The sequence below is a fragment of the Oncorhynchus tshawytscha genome, linkage group LG08 (assembly GCF_018296145.1).
Source record: "Oncorhynchus tshawytscha isolate Ot180627B linkage group LG08, Otsh_v2.0, whole genome shotgun sequence".
Taxonomy (NCBI): domain Eukaryota; kingdom Metazoa; phylum Chordata; class Actinopteri; order Salmoniformes; family Salmonidae; genus Oncorhynchus; species Oncorhynchus tshawytscha.
In genome coordinates, this window is record NC_056436.1 from 3364817 (window position 1) to 3384987 (window position 20171).

A 20171-nucleotide genomic window follows, 5' to 3' on the forward strand; every position below is an offset into this window, starting at 1 on the left:
GGGTGAAGGTTCACCTTCCAACAGGACAACGACACTAAGCACACAGCCAAGACAATGCAGGAGTGGCTTCGGGACAAGTCTCTGAATGTCCTTGAGTGGCCTAGCAAGAGCCCGGACTTGAACCCAGTTGAACATCACTGGAGAGACCTGTAAATAGCTGTACAGCAACGCTCCCCATCCAACCTGACAGAGCTTGAGAGGATGGGAGAAACTACCCTAATTAGGTGTGCCAAGCTTGTAGCGTCATACCCAAGAAGACTCAAAGCTGTAATCACTGCCAAAGGTGCTTCAACAAAGTACTGAGTAAAGAGTCTGAATTCTGATGTACATTTCAGTTTTTTATTTAGAATAAAATTGTAAAAATTTGTAAAAAACAGTTTTGCTTTTTATGGGGAATTGTGTGTAGATTGATGAGGGAAAAAAACAATTTAATCCATTTTAGAATAAGGCTGTAACGTAAAACAAAATGTTGAAATTGTCAATGGGTCTGAATACTTTCCGAATACACTGTATGTGTATTTATTATGGATCCCCATTAGTTCCTGCCAAGGCAGCTGCTACTCTTCCTGGGGTTTATTATGGATCCCCATTAGTTCCTGCCAAGGCAGCTGCTACTCTTCCTGGGGTTCATTATGGATCCCCATTAGTTCCTGCCAAGGCAGCAGCTACTCTTCCTGGGGTTTATTATGGATCCCCATTAGTTCCCGCCAAGGCAGCTGCTACTCTCCCTGGGGTTTATTATGGATCCCCATTAGTTCCTGTCAAGGCAGCAGCTACTCTTCCTGGGGTTTATTATGGATCCCCATTAGTTCCTGCCAAGGCAGCAGCTACTCTTCCTGAGGTTTATTATCAATCCCCAGTAGTTCCTGCCAAGGCAGCAGCTACTCTTCCTGGGGTTTATTATGGATCCCCATTAGTTCCTGCCAAGACAGCTGCTACTCTTCCTGGGGTTTATTATCAATCCCCATTAGTTCCTGGGGTTTATTATGGATCCCCAAGTTCCTGCAAGGCAGCTACTCTTCCTGGGGTTTATTATGGATCCCCATTAGTTCCTGCCAAGGCAGCAGCTACTCTTCCTGGGGTTTATTATCAATCCCCAGTAGTTCCTGCCAAGGCAGCAGCTACTCTTCCTGGGGTTTATTATGGATCCCCATTAGTTCCTGCCAAGGCAGCTGCTACTCTTCCTGGGGTTTATTATGGATCCCCATTAGTTCCTGCCAAGGCAGCTGCTACTCTTCCTGGGGTTTATTATGGATCCCCATTAGTTCCTGCCAAGGCAGCAGCTCCTCTCCCTTCCTGGGGGTTATTGTCAATCCCCAGTAGTTCCTGCCAAGGCAGCAGCTACTCTTCCTGGGGTTTATTATGGATCCCCATTAGTTCCTGCCAAGGCAGCTGCTACTCTTCCTGGGGTTTATTATCAATCCCCATTAGTTCCTGCCAAGGCAGCAGCTACTCTTCCTGGGGTTTATTATGGATCCCCATTAGTTCCTGCCAAGGCAGCTGCTACTCTTCCTGGGGTTTATTATGGATCCCCATTAGTTCCTGCCAAGGCAGCAGCTACTCTTCATGGGTGTCCAAGCTGTGTGCAAATATTTTAAACAGACAGCTCGGTCAATACCTCTTACAAAAACAAGTAGTGATGAAGTCAATCTCTCTTCCACTTTGAGCCATGAGAGATTGACATGCATGTCATTAATGTTAGCTCTCCGTGTACTTTTAAGGGCCAGCCGTGCTGCCTTGTTCTGAGACAACTGCAATTTTCCCAAGTCCCTCTCTGTGGCACCTGACCACATGACTGAACAGTACTCCAGTAGTCCAGGTGTGACAAAACTAGGGCCTGTAGGACCTGCCTTGTTGATAGTGTTGTTAAGAAGGCAGAGCAGCGCTTTATTATGGACTTCTCCCCATCTTAGCTTCTGTTGTATCAATATGTTTTGACCATGGCAGTTCAGGATTACAGTCCAGGGTTACTCCAAGCAGTTTAGTCACCTCAACTTGCTCAATTTCCACATGATTTATTACAATATTTAGTTGAGGTTAAGGATTTAGTGAATGATTTATCCCAAATACAATGCTTTTAGTTTTTGAAATATTTAGGACTAAGTTGTTCCATTCGGAAACTAACTGCAGCTCTTTGTTAAGTGTTGCAGTCATTTCAGTCGCTGTAGTAGCTGACGTCTATAGTGTTGTGTCATCCACATACACAGGCACACTATCTTTACTCAAAGCCAGTTTCATGTCGTTAGTAAAGATTGAAAAAAGCAAGGGGCCTAAACAGCTGCCTTGAGGAATTCCTGCTTCTACCTGGATTATGTTGGAGAGGCTTCCATTAAAGAACACTGTGTTCTGTTAGACAAGTAACTCTTTATCCACAATATAGCAGTGGGTGTAAAACCATAACACATATGTTTTTCCAGCAGCAGACTGTGATCAATCATGTCAAAAGCTGCACTGAAGTCTAACAAAACAGCCCCCACAATCATTGTATCATCAATTTCTCTCAGCCAATCAGCAGTCATGTGTGTAAGTGCTGTGCTTGTTGAATGTCCTTCCCTATATGCGTGCTGAAAGTATGTTGCCAATTTGTTTACTGTAAAATAGCATTGTATCTGGTCAAACACAATTTTTTCCAGAAGTTTACTAAGGGTTGGTAATGGGCTGATTGGTTGGCTATTTGAGCCAGTAAAGGGGGATTCACTATTCTTGGGTAGCGGAATGACTTTAGCTTCCCTCCAGGCCTGAGGACACACGCTCTCTTGTAGACTTAAATTGAAGATGTGGCAAATAGGAGTGGCAATATCATCTGCTATTATCCTCAGTAATTTTCCATCCAGATTGTCAGACTCTGGTGGCTTGTCATTGTTGACAGACACCAATAATTTTTTCACCTCTTCCACATTGACTTTACGGAATTCAAAAGAACAAAGCTTATCTTTCATAATTTGGTCCGATATACTTGGATGTATAGTGTCAGTGTATATTGTCTGACATGGCATGCCTAGGTTTGCTAATCTTGCAGATGAAAAAATCATTAGAGTAGTTGGAAATATCAGTGGGTTTTGTGATGAATGAGTCATGTGATTCAATGAATGATGGAGCCGAGTTTGCCTTTTTTCCCCAAAATGTCATTTAAGGTGCTCCAAAGCTTTTTACTATCATTCTTTATATAATTTATCTTTGTTTCATAGTATAGTTTATTTTTATTTTGTTTAGTCACGTGATTTTTAAATTTGCAATACGTTTGCCAATCAATTGTACAGCCAGACTTAATTCCCATTCCTTTTGCATCATCCCTCTCAACCATACAATTTTTCAATTTCTCATCAATCCACAGGGATTTAACAGTTTTTACAGTAATTTTCTTAATGGGTGTTTATTAGTAACTGGGATAATCAATTTCATAAATGTGTCAAGTTCACCATCTGGTTGCTCATTACACACCACAGACCAGCAGCATCTGGTTGCTCCTCATTACACACCACAGACCAGCAGCATCTGGTTGCTCCTCACTACACACCACAGACCAGCAAATATTATTTACATCGTCAACAGAGGAATCACTACAAAACGTATTGTATGACCTCTTATACACTATATTAGGCCCAGCCTGACCTCCTATACACTATATTAGGCCCAGCCTGACCTCTTATACACTATATTAGGCCCAGCCTGACCTCTTATACACTATATTAGGCCCAGCCTGACCTCTTATACACTATATTAGGCCCAGCCTGACCTCTTATACACTATATTAGGCCCAGCCTGACCTCTTATACACTATATTAGGCCCAGCCTGACCTCTTATACACTATATTAGGCCCAGCCTGACCTCTTATACACTATATTAGGCCCAGCCTGACCTCCTATACACTAGATTAGGCCCAGCCTGACCTCCTATACACTAGATTAGGCCCAGCCTGACCTCCTATACACTAGATTAGGCCAGCCTGACCTCTTATACACTAGATTAGGCCCAGCCTGACCTCCTATACACTAGATTAGGCCCAGCCTGACCTCCTATACACTAGATTAGGCCCAGTCTGACCTCCTATACACTAGATTAGGCCCAGCCTGACCTCCTATACACTATATTAGGCCCAGCCTGACCTCTTATACACTAGATTAGGCCCAGCCTGACCTCTTATACACTAGATTAGGCCCAACCTGACCTCTTATACACTAGATTAGGCCCAGCCTGACCTCTTATACACTAGATTAGGCCCAGCCTGACCTCTTATACACTAGATTAGGCCCAGCCTGACCTCTTATACACTAGATTAGGCCCAGCCTGACCTCTTATACACTAGATTAGGCCCAGCCTGACCTCTTATACACTAGATTAGGCCCAGCCTGACCTCTTATACACTAGATTAGGCCCAGCCTGACCTCTTATACACTAGATTAGGCCCAGCCTGACCTCTTATACACTAGATTAGGCCCAGCCTGACCTCTTATACACTAGATTAGGCCCAGCCTGACCTCTTATACACTATATTAGGCCCAGCCTGACCTCATACACTATATTAGGCCCAGCCTGACCTCTTACACTATATTAGGCCCAGCCTGACCTCTTATACACTATATTAGGCCCAGCCTGACCTCTTATACACTATATTAGGCCCAGCCTGACCTCTTATACACTATATTAGGCCCAGCCTGACCTCTTATACACTATATTAGGCCCAGCCTGACCTCTTATACACTAGATTAGGCCCAGCCTGACCTCTTATACACTATATTAGGCCCAGCCTGACCTCATACACTATATTAGGCCCAGCCTGACCTCATACACTATATTAGGCCCAGCCTGACCTCTTATACACTAGATTAGGCCCAGCCTGACCTCTTATACACTAGATTAGGCCCAGCCTGACCTCATACACTATATTAGGCCCAGCCTGACCTCATACACTATATTAGGCCCAGCCTGACCTCATACACTATATTAGGCCCAGCCTGACCTCATACACTATATTAGGCCCAGCCTGACCTCATACACTATATTAGGCCCAGCCTGACCTCATACACTATATTAGGCCCAGCCTGACCTCATACACTATATTAGGCCCAGCCTGACCTCATACACTATATTAGGCCCAGCCTGACCTCATACACTATATTAGGCCCAGCCTGACCTCATACACTATATTAGGCCCAGCCTTTCCTAGATATGGCTACTATATTGTGATCACTACATCCGATGGATCTGGATACTGCTTGAAAACCAATTTCTGCAGTGTTTGTAAAGATGTGATCAATACATGTTGATTTCATTCCTGTGCTGTTTGTAACTACCCTGGTAGGTTGACTGACAACCTGAACCAGGTTGCAGGTACGTACTGGTTACAGTTTGAAGCATTTTCTTGAGTAGGCAGCTTGACGAGAGCCAGTCAATATTTAAAAATCACCCAGAAAATATACTTCTCTGTTGATATCACATACGGTACTGTAGGTTTCGTGAGGCTGTGTAATGCACACCTCAACATCAACATCAAGCACATGTCTTACTGTAATATAACACCTTACCTCAAGCACAGACAGCATGTCGTAAATATACCACACCATACACCTGTTGCTTATGATGCTAATTTTGCCATAAAATAACAGGAAGTGAGAACACTTGAGTTTGAAGTTGGGGTCTTGGTATTATATATATATTAGATATATGGGTATTAATTCTGTAGTGAACAAGTCATACAGCAGCCATCTGGAGGTTCATCCACCCCCTTCTCCATCTGGAGGTTCATCCACCCCCTTCTCCATCTGGAGGTTCATCCACCCCTGCTCCATCTGGAGGTTCATCCACCCCCTTCTCCATCTGGAGGTTCATCCACCCCTTCTCCATCTGTAGGTTCATCCACCCCCTCTCCATCTGGAGGTTCATCCACCCCCTGCTGCCTCTCCATCTGGAGGTTCATCCACCCCCTGCCCCATCTGGAAGTTCATAAACCCCCTGCTCCATCTGGAGGTTCATCCACCCCTGCTGCTGCTCCATCGGTTCATCCACCCCCTGCTGCTTCTCCATCTGGAGGTTCATCCACCCCCTTCTCCATCTGGATGTTCATCCACCCCCTGCTCCATCTGGAGGTTCATCCACCCCCTGCTCCATCTGGAGGTTCATCCACCCCCTTTCCATCTGGAGGTTCATCCACCCCCTTCTCCATCTGGCGGTTCATCCACCCCCTCTCCACCTGGAGGTTCATCCACCCCTCTCCATCTGGAGGTTCATCCACCCCCTGCTCCATCTGGAGGTTCATCCACCCCCTGCTGCCTCTCCATCTGGAGGTTCATCCACCCCTTCCCCATCTGGAAGTTCATAAACCCCCTGCTCCATCTGGAGGTTCATCCACCCCCTGCTGCTGCTCCATCGGGAGGTTCATCCACCCCCTGCTGCTTCTCCATCTGGAGGTTCATCCACCCCCTCTCCATCTGGAGGTTCATCCACCCCCTGCTGCTCCATCTGGAGGTTCATCCACCCCCTGCTCCATCTGGAGGTTCATCCACCCCTTCTCCACCTGGAGGTTCATCCACCCCCTCCATCTGGAGGTTCATCCACCCCTTCTCCATCTGGAGGTTCATCCACCCCCTGCTCCATCTGGAGGTTCATCCACCCCCTCTCCACCTGGAGGTTCATCCACCCCTCTCCATCTGGAGGTTCATCCACCCCTCTCCATCTGGAGGTTCATCCACCCCCTCTCCACCTGGAGGTTCATCCACCCCTTCTCCATCTGGAGGTTCATCCACCCCCTGCTCCATCTGGAGGTTCATCCACCCCTCTCCATCTGGAGGTTCATCCACCCCCTTCTCCATCTGGAGGTTCATCCACCCCCTTCTACATCTGGAGGTTTATACACCCCCTCTCCATCTGGAGGTTCATCCACCCCCTGCTCCATCTGGAGGTTCATCCACCCCCTTCTCCATCTGGAGGTTCATCCACCCCCTGCTCCATCTGGAGGTTCATCCACCCCCTTCTCCTTCTGGAGGTTCATCCACCCCCTTCTCCATCTGGCGGTTCATCCACCCCCTCTCCATCTGGAGGTTCATCCACCCCCTGCTGCTTCTCCATCTGGAGGTTCATCCACCCCCTCTCCACACTGACTCACCTCTTGGGCAGCAGGCGTTCATTGGTCAGGTAACCATTCTGGTGTGTCTCCTTATTGAAGTCTCCAAACTTGGCCTGTACAGAGTAGGAGGCTAGCAGAACAGCAGACTCTGGAGGGCAGTACACCTCATCAGTTAGGATGTCCTCCTTCACCTGGAGGTGGGAGACAAACATCTGGATCACGTGGGGGAGGGGGGGTCTGTGTCTGTGTGTGTGTGTGTGTGTGTGTGTGTGTATATGTGTGTCTGTGTGTGTCTGTGTGTATATGTGTGTGTGTGTGTCTGTGTGTATATGTGTGTCTGTGTGTGTCTGTGTGTATATGTGTGTCTGTGTCTGTCTGTGTGTATATGTGTGTCTGTGTGTATATGTGTGTGTCTGTCTGTGTGTGTGTGTGTGTGTGTGTGTGTGTGTGTGTGTGTGTGTGTGTGTGTGTGTCTGTGTGTATGTGTTACCTGCAGGAAGAACAGTTTCTGGGTGACCTCCTGGATCAGCTCCTCAGCCACGTCCTCTGGGTAGAACTTGGCCCGGAAACGGAACTGGAGAGGAACCTCTTTCTTTACTTCCTGGGATATCACCTGGGGGGATGGGGCAGAGAGGAGAGGGAGACAGGAGAGGAGAGAGGAAAGGGAAGGAGATGAGAGGAGAGGATGGGTCAGAGAGGAGAGGGAGACAGGAGAGGAGAGAGGAAAGGGAAGGAGATGAGAGGAGAGAGGAAAGGGAAGGAGATGAGAGGAGAGGATGGGTCAGAGAGGAGAGGGAGACAGGAGATGAGAGGAGAGAGGAAAGGGAAGGAGATGAGAGGAGAGGATGGGTCAGAGAGGAGAGGGAGACAGGAGAGGAGAGGATGGGTCAGAGAGGAGAGGGAGACAGGAGAGGAGAGAGGAAAGGGGAGGAGAGGATGGGAAAGGAGGGGAGAGAGGATGAGAGGGGAGGAGAGGAAAGGGAGAGAGGAGGAGAGGAGAGGGGATGATGGGGGCTGTGGTTATGAAATGAGTAACCCCCATGTCAGTGGTATTCAACGTCAGGGGAAACAGCAGTGGGGTTGCCAAAATATGTATTTATAAATTTATATTAGGAATTAAAAAGCCAAAGAGTACAGATGAATATCTGGGACAATATACATACGTTTCTGAGAGAGATCATTTGAAAAATAAAATGTTATTGAGTAAATGAATTGGATCATATGTTGATTAGTAAAGCTTAAACCGAGTTTATTCACCCACTGGGTTGGTACAAGCTGCACGAGACAAATACATGTATTCACCAGTGGTAATATACAGTGGGGCAAAAAAGTATTTAGTCAGCCACCAATTGTGCAGGTTCTCCCACTTAAAAAGATGAGAGAGGCCTGTAATTTTCATCATAGGTATACTTCAACTATGACAGACAAAATGAGAAAAAACAATACAGAAAATCACATTGTAGGATTTTTAATGAATTTATTTGCAAATACACCCTTATTTGGGTGGACTCTCTCTAAACATGACATCTTTATTTCTAGGCAGGAAGTGATACGGGCAACAAACTGTTCCTTCTCCCTTAATGTTATCTGACCTGAGCTCGACCCCCCATTCCTCACTAAACCACATCTCTCCAACATTATCAGTGACTGCAACCATGTGATCGTCTTTCCTTCCAGTACATTCCAAGCTTAAATTGCCTCCACCATATACATTCCTCCTACCGATACCCATTAACTCCTGGTGTGGAAACCAGACTACGGCACCCCTCACGTCTCTACTATAACTGATGATTAACAATATTTAAAAGTTTAGAAATCTGAACCCATCAATGTAAAAATTCGAAATGTACAGATTTTAAGGTTGTGTCATTGGAGTTGGGGTGGGGTCGCAAGAAATTCTTAGGGGGAAAAAAATGGGGTCGTGATAAATTTTGACTGAAACAAATTGGGGTCGCCTAAATTCCAACCCACGCCGACTCAGGCATACAGAGCAGGGAGTCTTCAGGCAGGCATACAGAGCAGTGAGTCGGGTTCCAACCCACGCCGACTCAGGCATACAGAGGTTTCCAACCCACGCCAACTCAGGCATACAGAGCAGCGAGTCGGGTTCCATCAGGCATACAGAGCAGCGACGGGTTCCAACCCACGCCGACTCAGGCATACAGAGCAGCGAGTCGGGTTCCAACCCACGCCGACTCAGGCATACAGAGCAGTTTCCAACCCACGCCGACTCAGGCATACAGAGCAGCGAGTCGGGTTCCAACCCACGCCGACTCAGGCATACAGAGCAGCGAGTCGGGTTCCAACCCACGCCGACTCAGGCATACAGAGCAGCGAGTCGGGTTCCAACCCACGCCGACTCAGGCATACAGAGCAGCGAGTCGGGTTCCAACCCACGCCGACTCAGGCATACAGAGCAGCGAGTCGGGTTCCAACCCACGCCGACTCAGGCATACAGAGCAGCGAGTCGGGTTCCAACCCACGCCGACTCAGGCATACAGAGCAGCGAGTCGGGTTCCAACCCACGCCGACTCAGGCATACAGAGCAGCGAGTCGGGTTCCAACCCACGCCGACTCAGGCATACAGAGCAGTGAGTCGGGTTCCAACCCACGCCGACTCAGGCATACAGAGCAGGGAGTCGGGTTCCAACCCACGCCGACTCAGGCATACAGAGCAGCGAGTCGGGTTCCAACCCACGACCGACTCAGGCATACAGAGCAGCGAGTCGGGTTCAGAGCAGCCGGGTTCCACCCACGCCGACTCAGGCATACAGAGCAGCGAGTCGGGTTCCAACCCACGCCGACTCAGGCATACAGAGCAGCGAGTCGGGTTCCAACCCACGCCGACTCAGGCATACAGAGCAGCGAGTCGGGTTCCAACCCACGCCGACTCAGGCATACAGAGCAGCGAGTCGGGTTCCAACCCACGCCGACTCAGGCATACAGAGCAGCGAGTCGGGTTCCAACCCACGCCGACTCAGGCATACAGAGCAGCGAGTCGCCAACCAACGCCGACTCAGAGCAGCTAGTCGGGTTCCAACCCACGCCGACTCAGGCATTCGGGTTCCAACCCACGCCGACTCAGAGCAGCTAGTCGGGTTCCAACCCACGCCGACTCAGGCATACAGAGCAGGGAGTCGGGTTCCAACCCACGCCGACTCAGGCATACAGAGCAGCGAGTCGGGTTCCAACCCACGCCGACTCAGAGCAGCTAGTCGGGTTCCAACCCACGCCGACTCAGGCATACAGAGCAGCGAGTCGGGTTCCAACCCACGCCGACTCAGGCATACAGAGCAGCGAGTCGGGTTCCAACCCACGCCAACTCAGGCATACAGAGCAGCGAGTCGGGTTCCAACCCACGCCGACTCAGGCATACAGAGCAGCGAGTCGGGTTCCAACCCACGCCGACTCAGGCATACAGAGCAGCGAGTCGGGTTCCAACCCACGCCGACTCAGGCATACAGAGCAGCGAGTCGGGTTCCAACCCACGCCGACTCAGGCATACAGAGCAGCGAGTCGGGTTCCAACCCACGCCGACTCAGGCATACAGAGCAGCGAGTCAGGTTCCAACCCACGTTCAGGCATACAGAGCAGCGAGTCGGGTTCCAACCCACGCCGACTCAGGCATACAGCAGCGAGTCGGGTTCCAACCCACGCCGACTCAGGCATACACAGCAGCGAGTCGGGTTCCAACCCACGCCGACTCAGGCATACAGAGCAGGGAGTCGGGTTCCAACCCACGCCGACTCAGGCATACAGAGCAGTGAGTCGGGTTCCAACCCACGCCGACTCAGAGCAGCTAGTCGGGTTCCAACCCACGCCGACTCAGGCATACAGAGCAGCGAGTCGGGTTCCAACCCACGCCGACTCAGGCATACAGAGCAGCGAGTCGGGTTCCAACCCACGCCGACTCAGGCATACAGAGCAGCGAGTCGGGTTCCAACCCACGCCGACTCAGGCATACAGAGCAGCGAGTCGGGTTCCAACCCACGCCGACTCAGGCATACAGAGCAGCGAGTCGGGTTCCAACCCACGCCGACTCAGGCATACAGAGCAGCGAGTGGGTTCCAACCCACGCCGACTCAGGCATACAGAGCAGCATAACCCACGCCGACTCAGGCATACAGAGCAGCGAGTCGGGTTCCAACCCACGCCTACTCAGGCATACAGAGCAGCGAGTCCAACCCACGCCGACTCAGGCATACAGAGCAGCAGTGGGATTCCAACCCACGCCGACTCAGGCATACAGAGCAGCTAGTCGGGTTCCAACCCACGCCAACTCAGGCATACAGAGCAGCGAGTCGGGTTCCAACCCACGCCGATGGAACCCTCAGGCATACAGAGCAGCGAGTCGGGTTCCAACCCACGCCGACTCAGGCATACAGAGCAGCGAGTCGGGTTCCAAGCCACGCCGACTCAGGCATACAGAGCAGCGAGTCGGGTTCCAACCCACCCGACTCAGGCATAAGAAACAGAACCCACGAACTCAGGCAAAGAGCAGTTAGTCGGGTTCCAACCCACGCCGACTCAGGCATACAGAGCAGCGAGTCGGGTTCCAACCCACGCCGAGCTGTAACCCCTGGATCACACATACCAACTTACCTTTTTATCAAACTTCAGCCATGTTTGGAACCCTTTGTTGTTGACGAACAGCAGGCCGAAGTACCAGAGCTCCCGCAGACCGACCGTTCTGGACACCTGGAGAAAAACAGAAAGATACGCTTTACACTGGAGAGACGTGACACTGACAAATATAGATTTTTACAAAACCTTGTTCACCTTTTCCTACAACATGGTCATTGTAATGAGACGGGTTAGTTTGTGAGGGAGTGTGTGTGAGAGAGACTTAGTTAGTTAGTTAGTTAGTTAGTGAGTGAGTGTGTGTGTGTGTGTGTGTGTGTGTGTGTGTGTGTGTGTGTGTGTGTGTGTGAGACAGAGAGTTAGTTAGTTAGTTAGTTAGTTAGTTAGTTAGTTAGTTAGTTAGTTAGTTAGTTAGTTAGTGAGGGAGTGAGGGAGTGAGGGAGTGTGTGTGTGAGAGATAGTTAGTTAGTTAGTTAGTTAGTTAGTTAGTTAGTTAGTTAGTTAGTTAGTTAGTTAGTTAGTTAGTTAGTTAGTTAGTTAGTGTGTGTGTGTGTGTGTGTGTGTGTGTGTGTGTGTGTGTGTGTGTGTGTGTGTGTGTGTGTGAGACAGGGAGTTAGTTAGTTAGTTAGTTAGTTAGTTAGTTAGTTAGTTAGTTAGTTAGTTAGTTAGTTAGTTAGTTAGTTAGTTAGTTAGTTAGTTAATTAGTGAATGTGAACTGACCTGATCGAACAACTGTTTGCCGGTGGTGCTGGGAAGAATGGAGAACTCCAGCTCAGCATCCATTGTGGTGACCCGGACATTGACCTGGAGATTCAGAATCAGAAACGCCTTTATTCACCAGCAACGTTTCCATGTACCAGGAATCTGAGCTGGTCAAGTGGTGCTGACATTAACTTACATTACACAGAATACTCAGAATACTCAGAATACACAGAATACACAGAATACAGAGAATACACAGAATACTCAGAATACACAGAATACTCAGAATACTCAGAATACAGAGAATACACAGAATACAGAGAATACAGAGAATACACAGAATACAGAGAATACACAGAATACAGAGAATACACAGAATACTCAGAATACAGAGAATACAGAGAATACAGAGAATACACAGAATACTCAGAATACAGAGAATACAGAGAATACACAGAATACTCAGAATACAGAGAATACAGAGAATACAGAGAATACAGAGAATACACAGAATACTCAGAATACAGAGAATACAGAATACACAGAGAATACAGAATACTCAGAATACAGAGAATACAGAGAATACACAGAATACACAGAATACAGAGAATACAGAGAATACACAGAATACTCAGAATACAGAGAATACAGAGAATACAGAGAATACACAGAATACTCAGAATACAGAGAATACAGAGAATACACAGAATACTCAGAATACAGAGAATACAGAGAATACAGAGAATACAGAGAATACACAGAATACTCAGAATACAGAGAATACAGAGAATACACAGAATACTCAGAATACAGAGAATACAGAGAATACACAGAATACACAGAATACACAGAATACTCAGAATACAGAGAATACACAGAATACAGAGAATACACAGAATACTCAGAATACAGAGAATACAGAGAATACACAGAATACTCAGAATACAGAGAATACAGAGAATACAGAGAATACAGAGAATACACAGAATACTCAGAATACAGAGAATACAGAGAATACAGAGAATACAGAATACAGAGAATACAGAGAATACAGAATACACAGAATACAGAGAATACAGAATACAGAGAATACACAGAATACACAGAATACAGAATACACAGAATACACAGAATACAGAGAATACAGAGAATACACAGAATACACAGAATACTCAGAATACTCAGAATACACAGAATACACAGAATACACAGAATACTCAGAATACACAGAATACACAGAATACACAGAATACTCAGAATACTCAGAATACACAGAATACTCAGAATACACAGAATACTCAGAATACACAGAATACACAGAATACTCAGAATACACAGAATACACAGAATACTCAGAATACACAGAATACAGCTCATCTGAAGGTGCACGCTTTCTTCTCCAATATACTTTGTTGAATGATTGCAACCCTTTTCACCTTCAGAAGGTATTGTGCAACTCAGTGACTTGATTTGAAGTTACTTTGAGGTGATTTTGGGGGTAAAGGTTCATTGAGGTTTAGTTCATTCATTCTCTCATAGTTGATTTAGTCAGCTGACGTTAGTTAATAGTGGCTGCAGCTGTGTATACAGAGACAGAATGTAGATCGCAATCTATTCTAGTCCATACACCTACTTTCAAGGTAAGGAAACATAAATAATGTCATTGTTTAAGGTAAACTATACCTTTGTGGTGCTGTTGTGAAGTCATTTCCTCATAAACCATCTCTAATGGCTAACTACTATCTCAGTAGACTTTGGACTAGCAGGGCCTGCAAGGTTAACATAACAAAGCACAGATGTCTCTCTCAAGAAAAACATGAACCTCAACGTCTAGGGGTGGGCAAGTTTTATGAGGTGGTAGAAGCCAAATATGCCCTTAATCTGTTACTGAGGGACTGCCCTTAATCTGTTACTGAGGGACTGCCCTTAATCTGTTACTGAGGGACTGCCCTTAATCTGTTACTGAGGCACTACAATTACACTGTTACTGAGGGACTGCCCTTAATCTGTTACTGAGGGACTGCCCTTACACTGTTACTGAGGCACTACAATTACACTGTTACTGAGGGACTGCCCTTAATCTGTTACTGAGGGACTGCCCTTAATCTGTTACTGAGGGACTGCCCTGTTAATCTGTTACTGAGGGACTGCCCTTAATCTGTTACTGAGGGACTGCCCTTAATCTGTTACTGAGGGGGACTGCCCTTACACTGTTACTGAGGGACTGCCTGCCCTAATCTGTTACTGGGGACTGCCCTTACACTGTTACTGAGGGACTGCTGTTACTGAGGGACTGCCCTTACACTGTTACTGAGGGACTACCCTTAATCTGTTACTGGGGGACTGCCCTTACACTGTTACTGAGGGACTGCCCTTAATCTGTTACTGAGGAGGGATAGACAGATATCACTATCACTTCAAGCTGCAATATTAAACTTTTTGGGCGACCCAACCAAATTCACATAGAAATGTGTGTTATAGAGCTGTCATTCTCATTGAAAGCCAGTCTAAGAAGCGGTAGATATGTTCTACGTGTTCTATTTCTATGCTTCACCGTTCTTAAATTTTGTATTTTACTTTTGGTTTTGTACACCAGCTTCAAACAGCTGAAAATACAATATGTTTCACAGTGGTTTATAAATAAGCAAAGACTGCTTCTTCAATACAGACCAGGTATCATAATCAGATTTTCTACCATGGAAAACGATTGTAGGCAGAGAGTAGGCACTTTCAGACCCCTTGACTTTTTCCAAATGTTGTAACGTTACAGCCTCATTAATCTACACACAATACCCCATAATGACAAAGCAAAAACTGTTTTTTTAGAATTTTTTGCAAATGTATTAAAAAAAACAAAAAAAAAACAGAAACACCTTATTTACATAAGTATTCAGACCCTTTGCTGTGAGACTCGACATTGAGCTCAGGTGCATCCTGTTTCCATTTATCATCCTTGAGATGTTTCTACAATTTGATTGGTATCCCACCTGAGGTAAATTCAATTGATTGGATGATTTGGAAAGGCACACACCTGTCTATATAAGGTCCCACATTTGACAGTGCATGTCAGAGCAAAAACCAAGCCACGAGGTCAAAGGAATTGTCCATAGATCTCCGAGACCGGATTCTGTCAAGGCACAGATCTGGGGAAGGGTACCAAAAAATGTCTGCAGCATTGAAGGTCCCCAAGAACACAGTGGCCTCCGTCATTCTTAAATGGAAGAAGTTTGGAACCACCAAGACTCTTCCTAGAGCTGGCTGCCCGGCCAAACAAAGCAATCGTGGGAGAAAGGCCTTGGTCAGGGAGGTGACCAAGAACCCGATGGTCACTCTGACAGAGCTCTAGAGTTCCTCTTTGGAGATGGCAGAACCTTCCAGAAGAACAACCATCTCTACAGTAACCCACCAATCAAGCCTTCATGGTAGAGTGGCCAGACGGAAGCCACTCCTCAGTAAAAGGCACATCACAGCCCGCTTGGAGTTTGCCAAAAGGCACCTAAAGACTCTAAGTCCTTGAGAAACATGATTCTCTGGTCTGATGAAACCAAGATTGAACTCTTTGGCCTGAATGCCAAGCATCACGTCTGGAGGAAACCTGGCACCATCCCTACGGTGAAGCATGGTGGTGACAGCATCATGCTGTGGGGATGTTTTTCAGTGGCAGGGACTGGGAGACTAGTCAGGATCGAGACAAAAATGAACGGAGCAAAGTACAGAGAGATCCTTGATGAAAACCTGCTCCAGAGCACTCAGGACCTCAGACTGGGGAGAAGGTTCACCTTCCAACAGGACAACGACCCGAAGCAGTCAGCCAAGACAAAGCATGAGTGGCCTGGAATTGAACCCGACCGAACATCTCTGGAGAGACCTGAAAATAGCTGTGCAGCAACGCTCCCCATCCAACCTGACAGAACTAGAGAGGATCTGCAGAGAAGAATGGGAGAAACTCCCCAAATACAGGTGTGCCAAGCTTGTAGAGTCATACTCAAGAAGACTTGAGACTCTTATCGCTGCCAAAGGTGCGTCAACCAAGTACTGAGTAAAGGGTCTGAATACTTATGTAAATGTGATATCAGTTTTTAATTTTTTTTAAATAAATGATCAAACATTTCTAAAATCCTGTTTTTGCTTTGTCATTACGGGCAATTGTGTGCAGGCAGATTGATGAGGTGGAAAAAAACTATTTAATCCATTTTAAAACAATGCTGCAACCTACAAAAATGTTTAAAAAGTCAAGGGGTCTGAATACTTTCCGATGGCACTTTATATAATATATACTATATATAATATATATACTATATATAATGTATACTTTATATAATATATACCATTGGTATGATACAGATGCTGCATCTTAATTTGACCCTGTTTCAAGTCTGACATTTGAAAGGTGAAATTTCAAACTTTAGAAGCATTTTAAACCTTGCATGCACGTTTGTATTTCCTGCATGGCAGGAACATGTCTGCAACAACAGTGCTATCAAATTAAGATGTGGCATCTGTACATAAAGAGGTGCAGGGCCAGGCAATATAGCAACACACAGAACAGTACTTGTGTACCACTCTCTCTCTGTCTGTCAATTAAGGGGCTTTATTGGCATGGGAAACGTGTTAACATTGCCACAGCAAGTGAGGCAGATAATATATAAAGTGAAATAAACAATAAAAATTAACAGTAAACATTACACATACAGAAGTTTCAAAACAATAAAGACATTACAAATGTCATATTATATATATATATATATACAGTGTTGTAACAATGTACAAATAGTTACAAGTACACAAGGGAAAATAAATAAGCATAGATATGGGTTGTATTTACAATGGTGTTTGTTCTTCAGTGGTTGCCCTTTTCTTGTGGCAACAGGAAAAGGGCAACCAGTCTCTCTCTCTCTGCCTGTCTCTCTCTCTGTCTGTCTCTCTGTCTGTCTCTCTCTCTCTGTCTCTCTGTCTCTCTCTCTCTGTCTGTCTCTCTCTCTGTCTCTCTGTCTGTCTCTGTCTGTCTCTCTCTGTCTGTCTCGCTCTCTCTCTCTCTCTCTCTCTCTCTCTCTCTCTCTCTCTCTCCCTGTCTCTCTCTCTCTGTCTCTGTCTCTGTCTCTCTCTCTCTGTCTCTCTCTCTGTCTCTCTCTCTGTCTCTCTCTCTGTCTCCCTGTCTCTCTCTCTCTGTCTCCCTGTCTCCCTCTCTCATAAATGTTCCCTGAACCTTGACAGAGAATTGAAGCGTTGGCTTTCTCTGCTGCGTTACACAACCTCTTTATAAACTTACCCTCCAACACGCCCCAGCGCCATAAAGATAAACCCATCTTAAATTGCGCAACAACAACTGGAACATCGGCCTCCACCACCTCCATGTTTCCTAACACATCACCGTGAGCAGATGTATATATACATGATCTGTATGCTGCTCTTTTTTCAGTCTAATCATATCTGACCATTTAACAGCTACGTTTCCTAGCAAATCACCATATACTCACCATGAGCATACTGTACACAGGCTCGATCTATATGCTACACTTTCTATGCTACACATTCTAGTCAGGCACAATTTTAAAAAATTTTACTGATCAAAGAAGATTTGGGATTAGAGATGAGATGCAGGACCAGTTGATCAGATGTGGATGTTGTTCCATTGGATTTGGAGAACAACAACAATCATGGTTGAACCCTGTTCTATCCACTCCCCAGTATCTTCCTGGGTATTTAATAAAAACATTTATTGAACCTTTATTTAACAAGGCAAGTCAGTTTCAAAAATAAACTCTTATTTACAATGGCGGCCTACCCCGGTCAAACCCGGACAACATCTCCCTGGGTAACCCTAGGTCTCATCTCCCCGGGTAACCCTAGGTCTCATCTCCCCGGGTAACCCTAGGTCTCATCTCCCCGGGTAACCCTAGGTCTCATCTCCCTGGGTAACCCTCATCTCCCGGTCTCTCATCTCCCCAGGTAACCCTAGGTCTCATCTCCCCGGGTAACCCTGGTCTTATCTCCCCGGGTAACCCTAGGTCTCATCTCCCTGGGTAACCCTAGGTCTCATCTCCCTGGGTAGGTCTCACCCCCCGGGTAACCCTAGGTCTCATCTCCCCCTAGGTCTCATCTCCCGGTCAACTCGGACAACATCTCCCTGGGTAACCCTAGGTCTCATCTCCCTGGGTTACCCTAGGTCTCATCTCCCTGGGTAACCCTAGGTCTCATCTCACTGGGTAACCCTAGGTCTCATCTCCCGGGTAACCCTAGGTCTCATCTCCCCGGGTAACCCTAGGTCTCATCTCCCCGGGTAACCCTAGGTCTCATCTCCCCGGGTAACCCTAGGTCTCATCTCCCCGGGTAACCCTAGGTCTCATCTCCCTGGGTAACCCTAGGTCTCATCTCCCTGGGTAACCCTAGGTCTCATCTCCCTGGGTAACCCTAGGTCTCATCTCCCTGGGTAACCCTAGGTCTCATCTCCCTGGGTAACCCTAGGTCTCATCTCCCTGGGTAACCCTAGGTATCATTTCCCTGGGTTACCCTAGGTCTCATCTCCCTGGGTAACCCTAGGTGTCATCTCATCTCCCTGGGTAACCCTAGGTGTCATCTCCCTGGGTAACCCTAGGTGTCATCTCCCTGGGTAACCCTAGGTGTCATCTCCCTGGGTAACCCTAGGTGTCATCTCATCTCCCTGGGTAACCCTAGTAACCCTGGGACTAATCTCAAACTGTAGCCTATTCCCATTATAGTGCACTACTTTTGACCAGGGCCCGTAGTGCTTGGTCGTAAAGTAGTGCACTATATAGGGTATACAGTAGGGTGCCATTGGGGATACAGCCCTGGAGTATTTACTATAGTGGTGAAAGCTTTATCTACTCTGACTCTCCAGAGAAGAATGTCACAGAAATGACGTCAGATTGATGTCAGACTGACCCCTGCGGTCGGACTCTCTCAAGGAGTGCTGTTGCTATGCTCCAAGTGAAACTCCATCAACAGAATACCATCCCAAGGTTATTGCTATTGTAGTGTTTGTTTAAGACACAGTACTTTTATGGAACCGAGACCGAGCCACGTAAAACTGAGCACCCGCCTCTGATTAAAAATGTCTACGTGGCTACGTTATCAAAATTACATCATGGGGTTCCAACAGAGAATCTCTTAATGATTCTAGAACTGCTGTGCAAATGCCTTAGCACAGCAGCGAGAGCTAATCTATGGTTAGCCAGTAATGCCTACCTTAGCCAGTCAGGAGACAGAGACCTGTGGGTCTAACTCTGGGTTTAGTTAATAAGTAAGGCCGGGTAAGGATTCACACTTAAAATGGACTCTAAGGTTTCTTTCAAACAGAAGATGGCTTCCTTCCGATACTGTTATCGACACAAGACAATACTCGTCCGCTGCAGACTTGGTCTATAGGTATTTTACAAATGGTGCATCTCAGTCACCATGAGAACACTGCTGAAATAGGGAGGGAGAGAAACATTATCATTCAGTACCACCATCTTCCTGCTCTGAAGGAAAATCCTCCATTGTAGAGAAACGGAACACTTTTACCGAATAACTTTATCAAGGAACTGGGTTATATATTAACTAATATGTTAAATCATTATTATATATTCAATCTTTATTATATATTACGTTTAACCAAAGCATATTCTTAAAGATTGTATCACATTAAAGCATATAACCTCCAACTCTGGTTTTGGATCATATTGATTAACTTCTTGAGATGGCAGGCCTCAAATGGTTTTGGATCATATTGATTAACTTAACAGGCCTCGTGTAACGTCTTTCTTCCGCTGAAGGAGAGGAGGATCAAAATGCAGCGTGGTTTAGTGTTCAACATCTTTTTTT

At 46.5% G+C, this 20171-nt stretch overlaps 1 protein-coding gene across 1 annotated transcript in view; it reads right to left on the bottom strand.

The window, feature by feature from the left end:
* The window catches only part of LOC112235863 (ezrin), a 41725-nt gene that overhangs the window by 20490 nt on the left and 1064 nt on the right, over positions 1-20171 (bottom strand). Inside the window, exons 2-5 of the mRNA XM_042325074.1 lie at positions 12366-12449; positions 11667-11762; positions 7555-7677; positions 7104-7255 (exon numbers count right to left, since the gene is read on the bottom strand). Of these exons, the coding sequence (XP_042181008.1) occupies positions 7104-7255; positions 7555-7677; positions 11667-11762; positions 12366-12449 (455 nt within the window). The remainder of the gene's footprint in view (positions 1-7103; positions 7256-7554; positions 7678-11666; positions 11763-12365; positions 12450-20171) is intronic.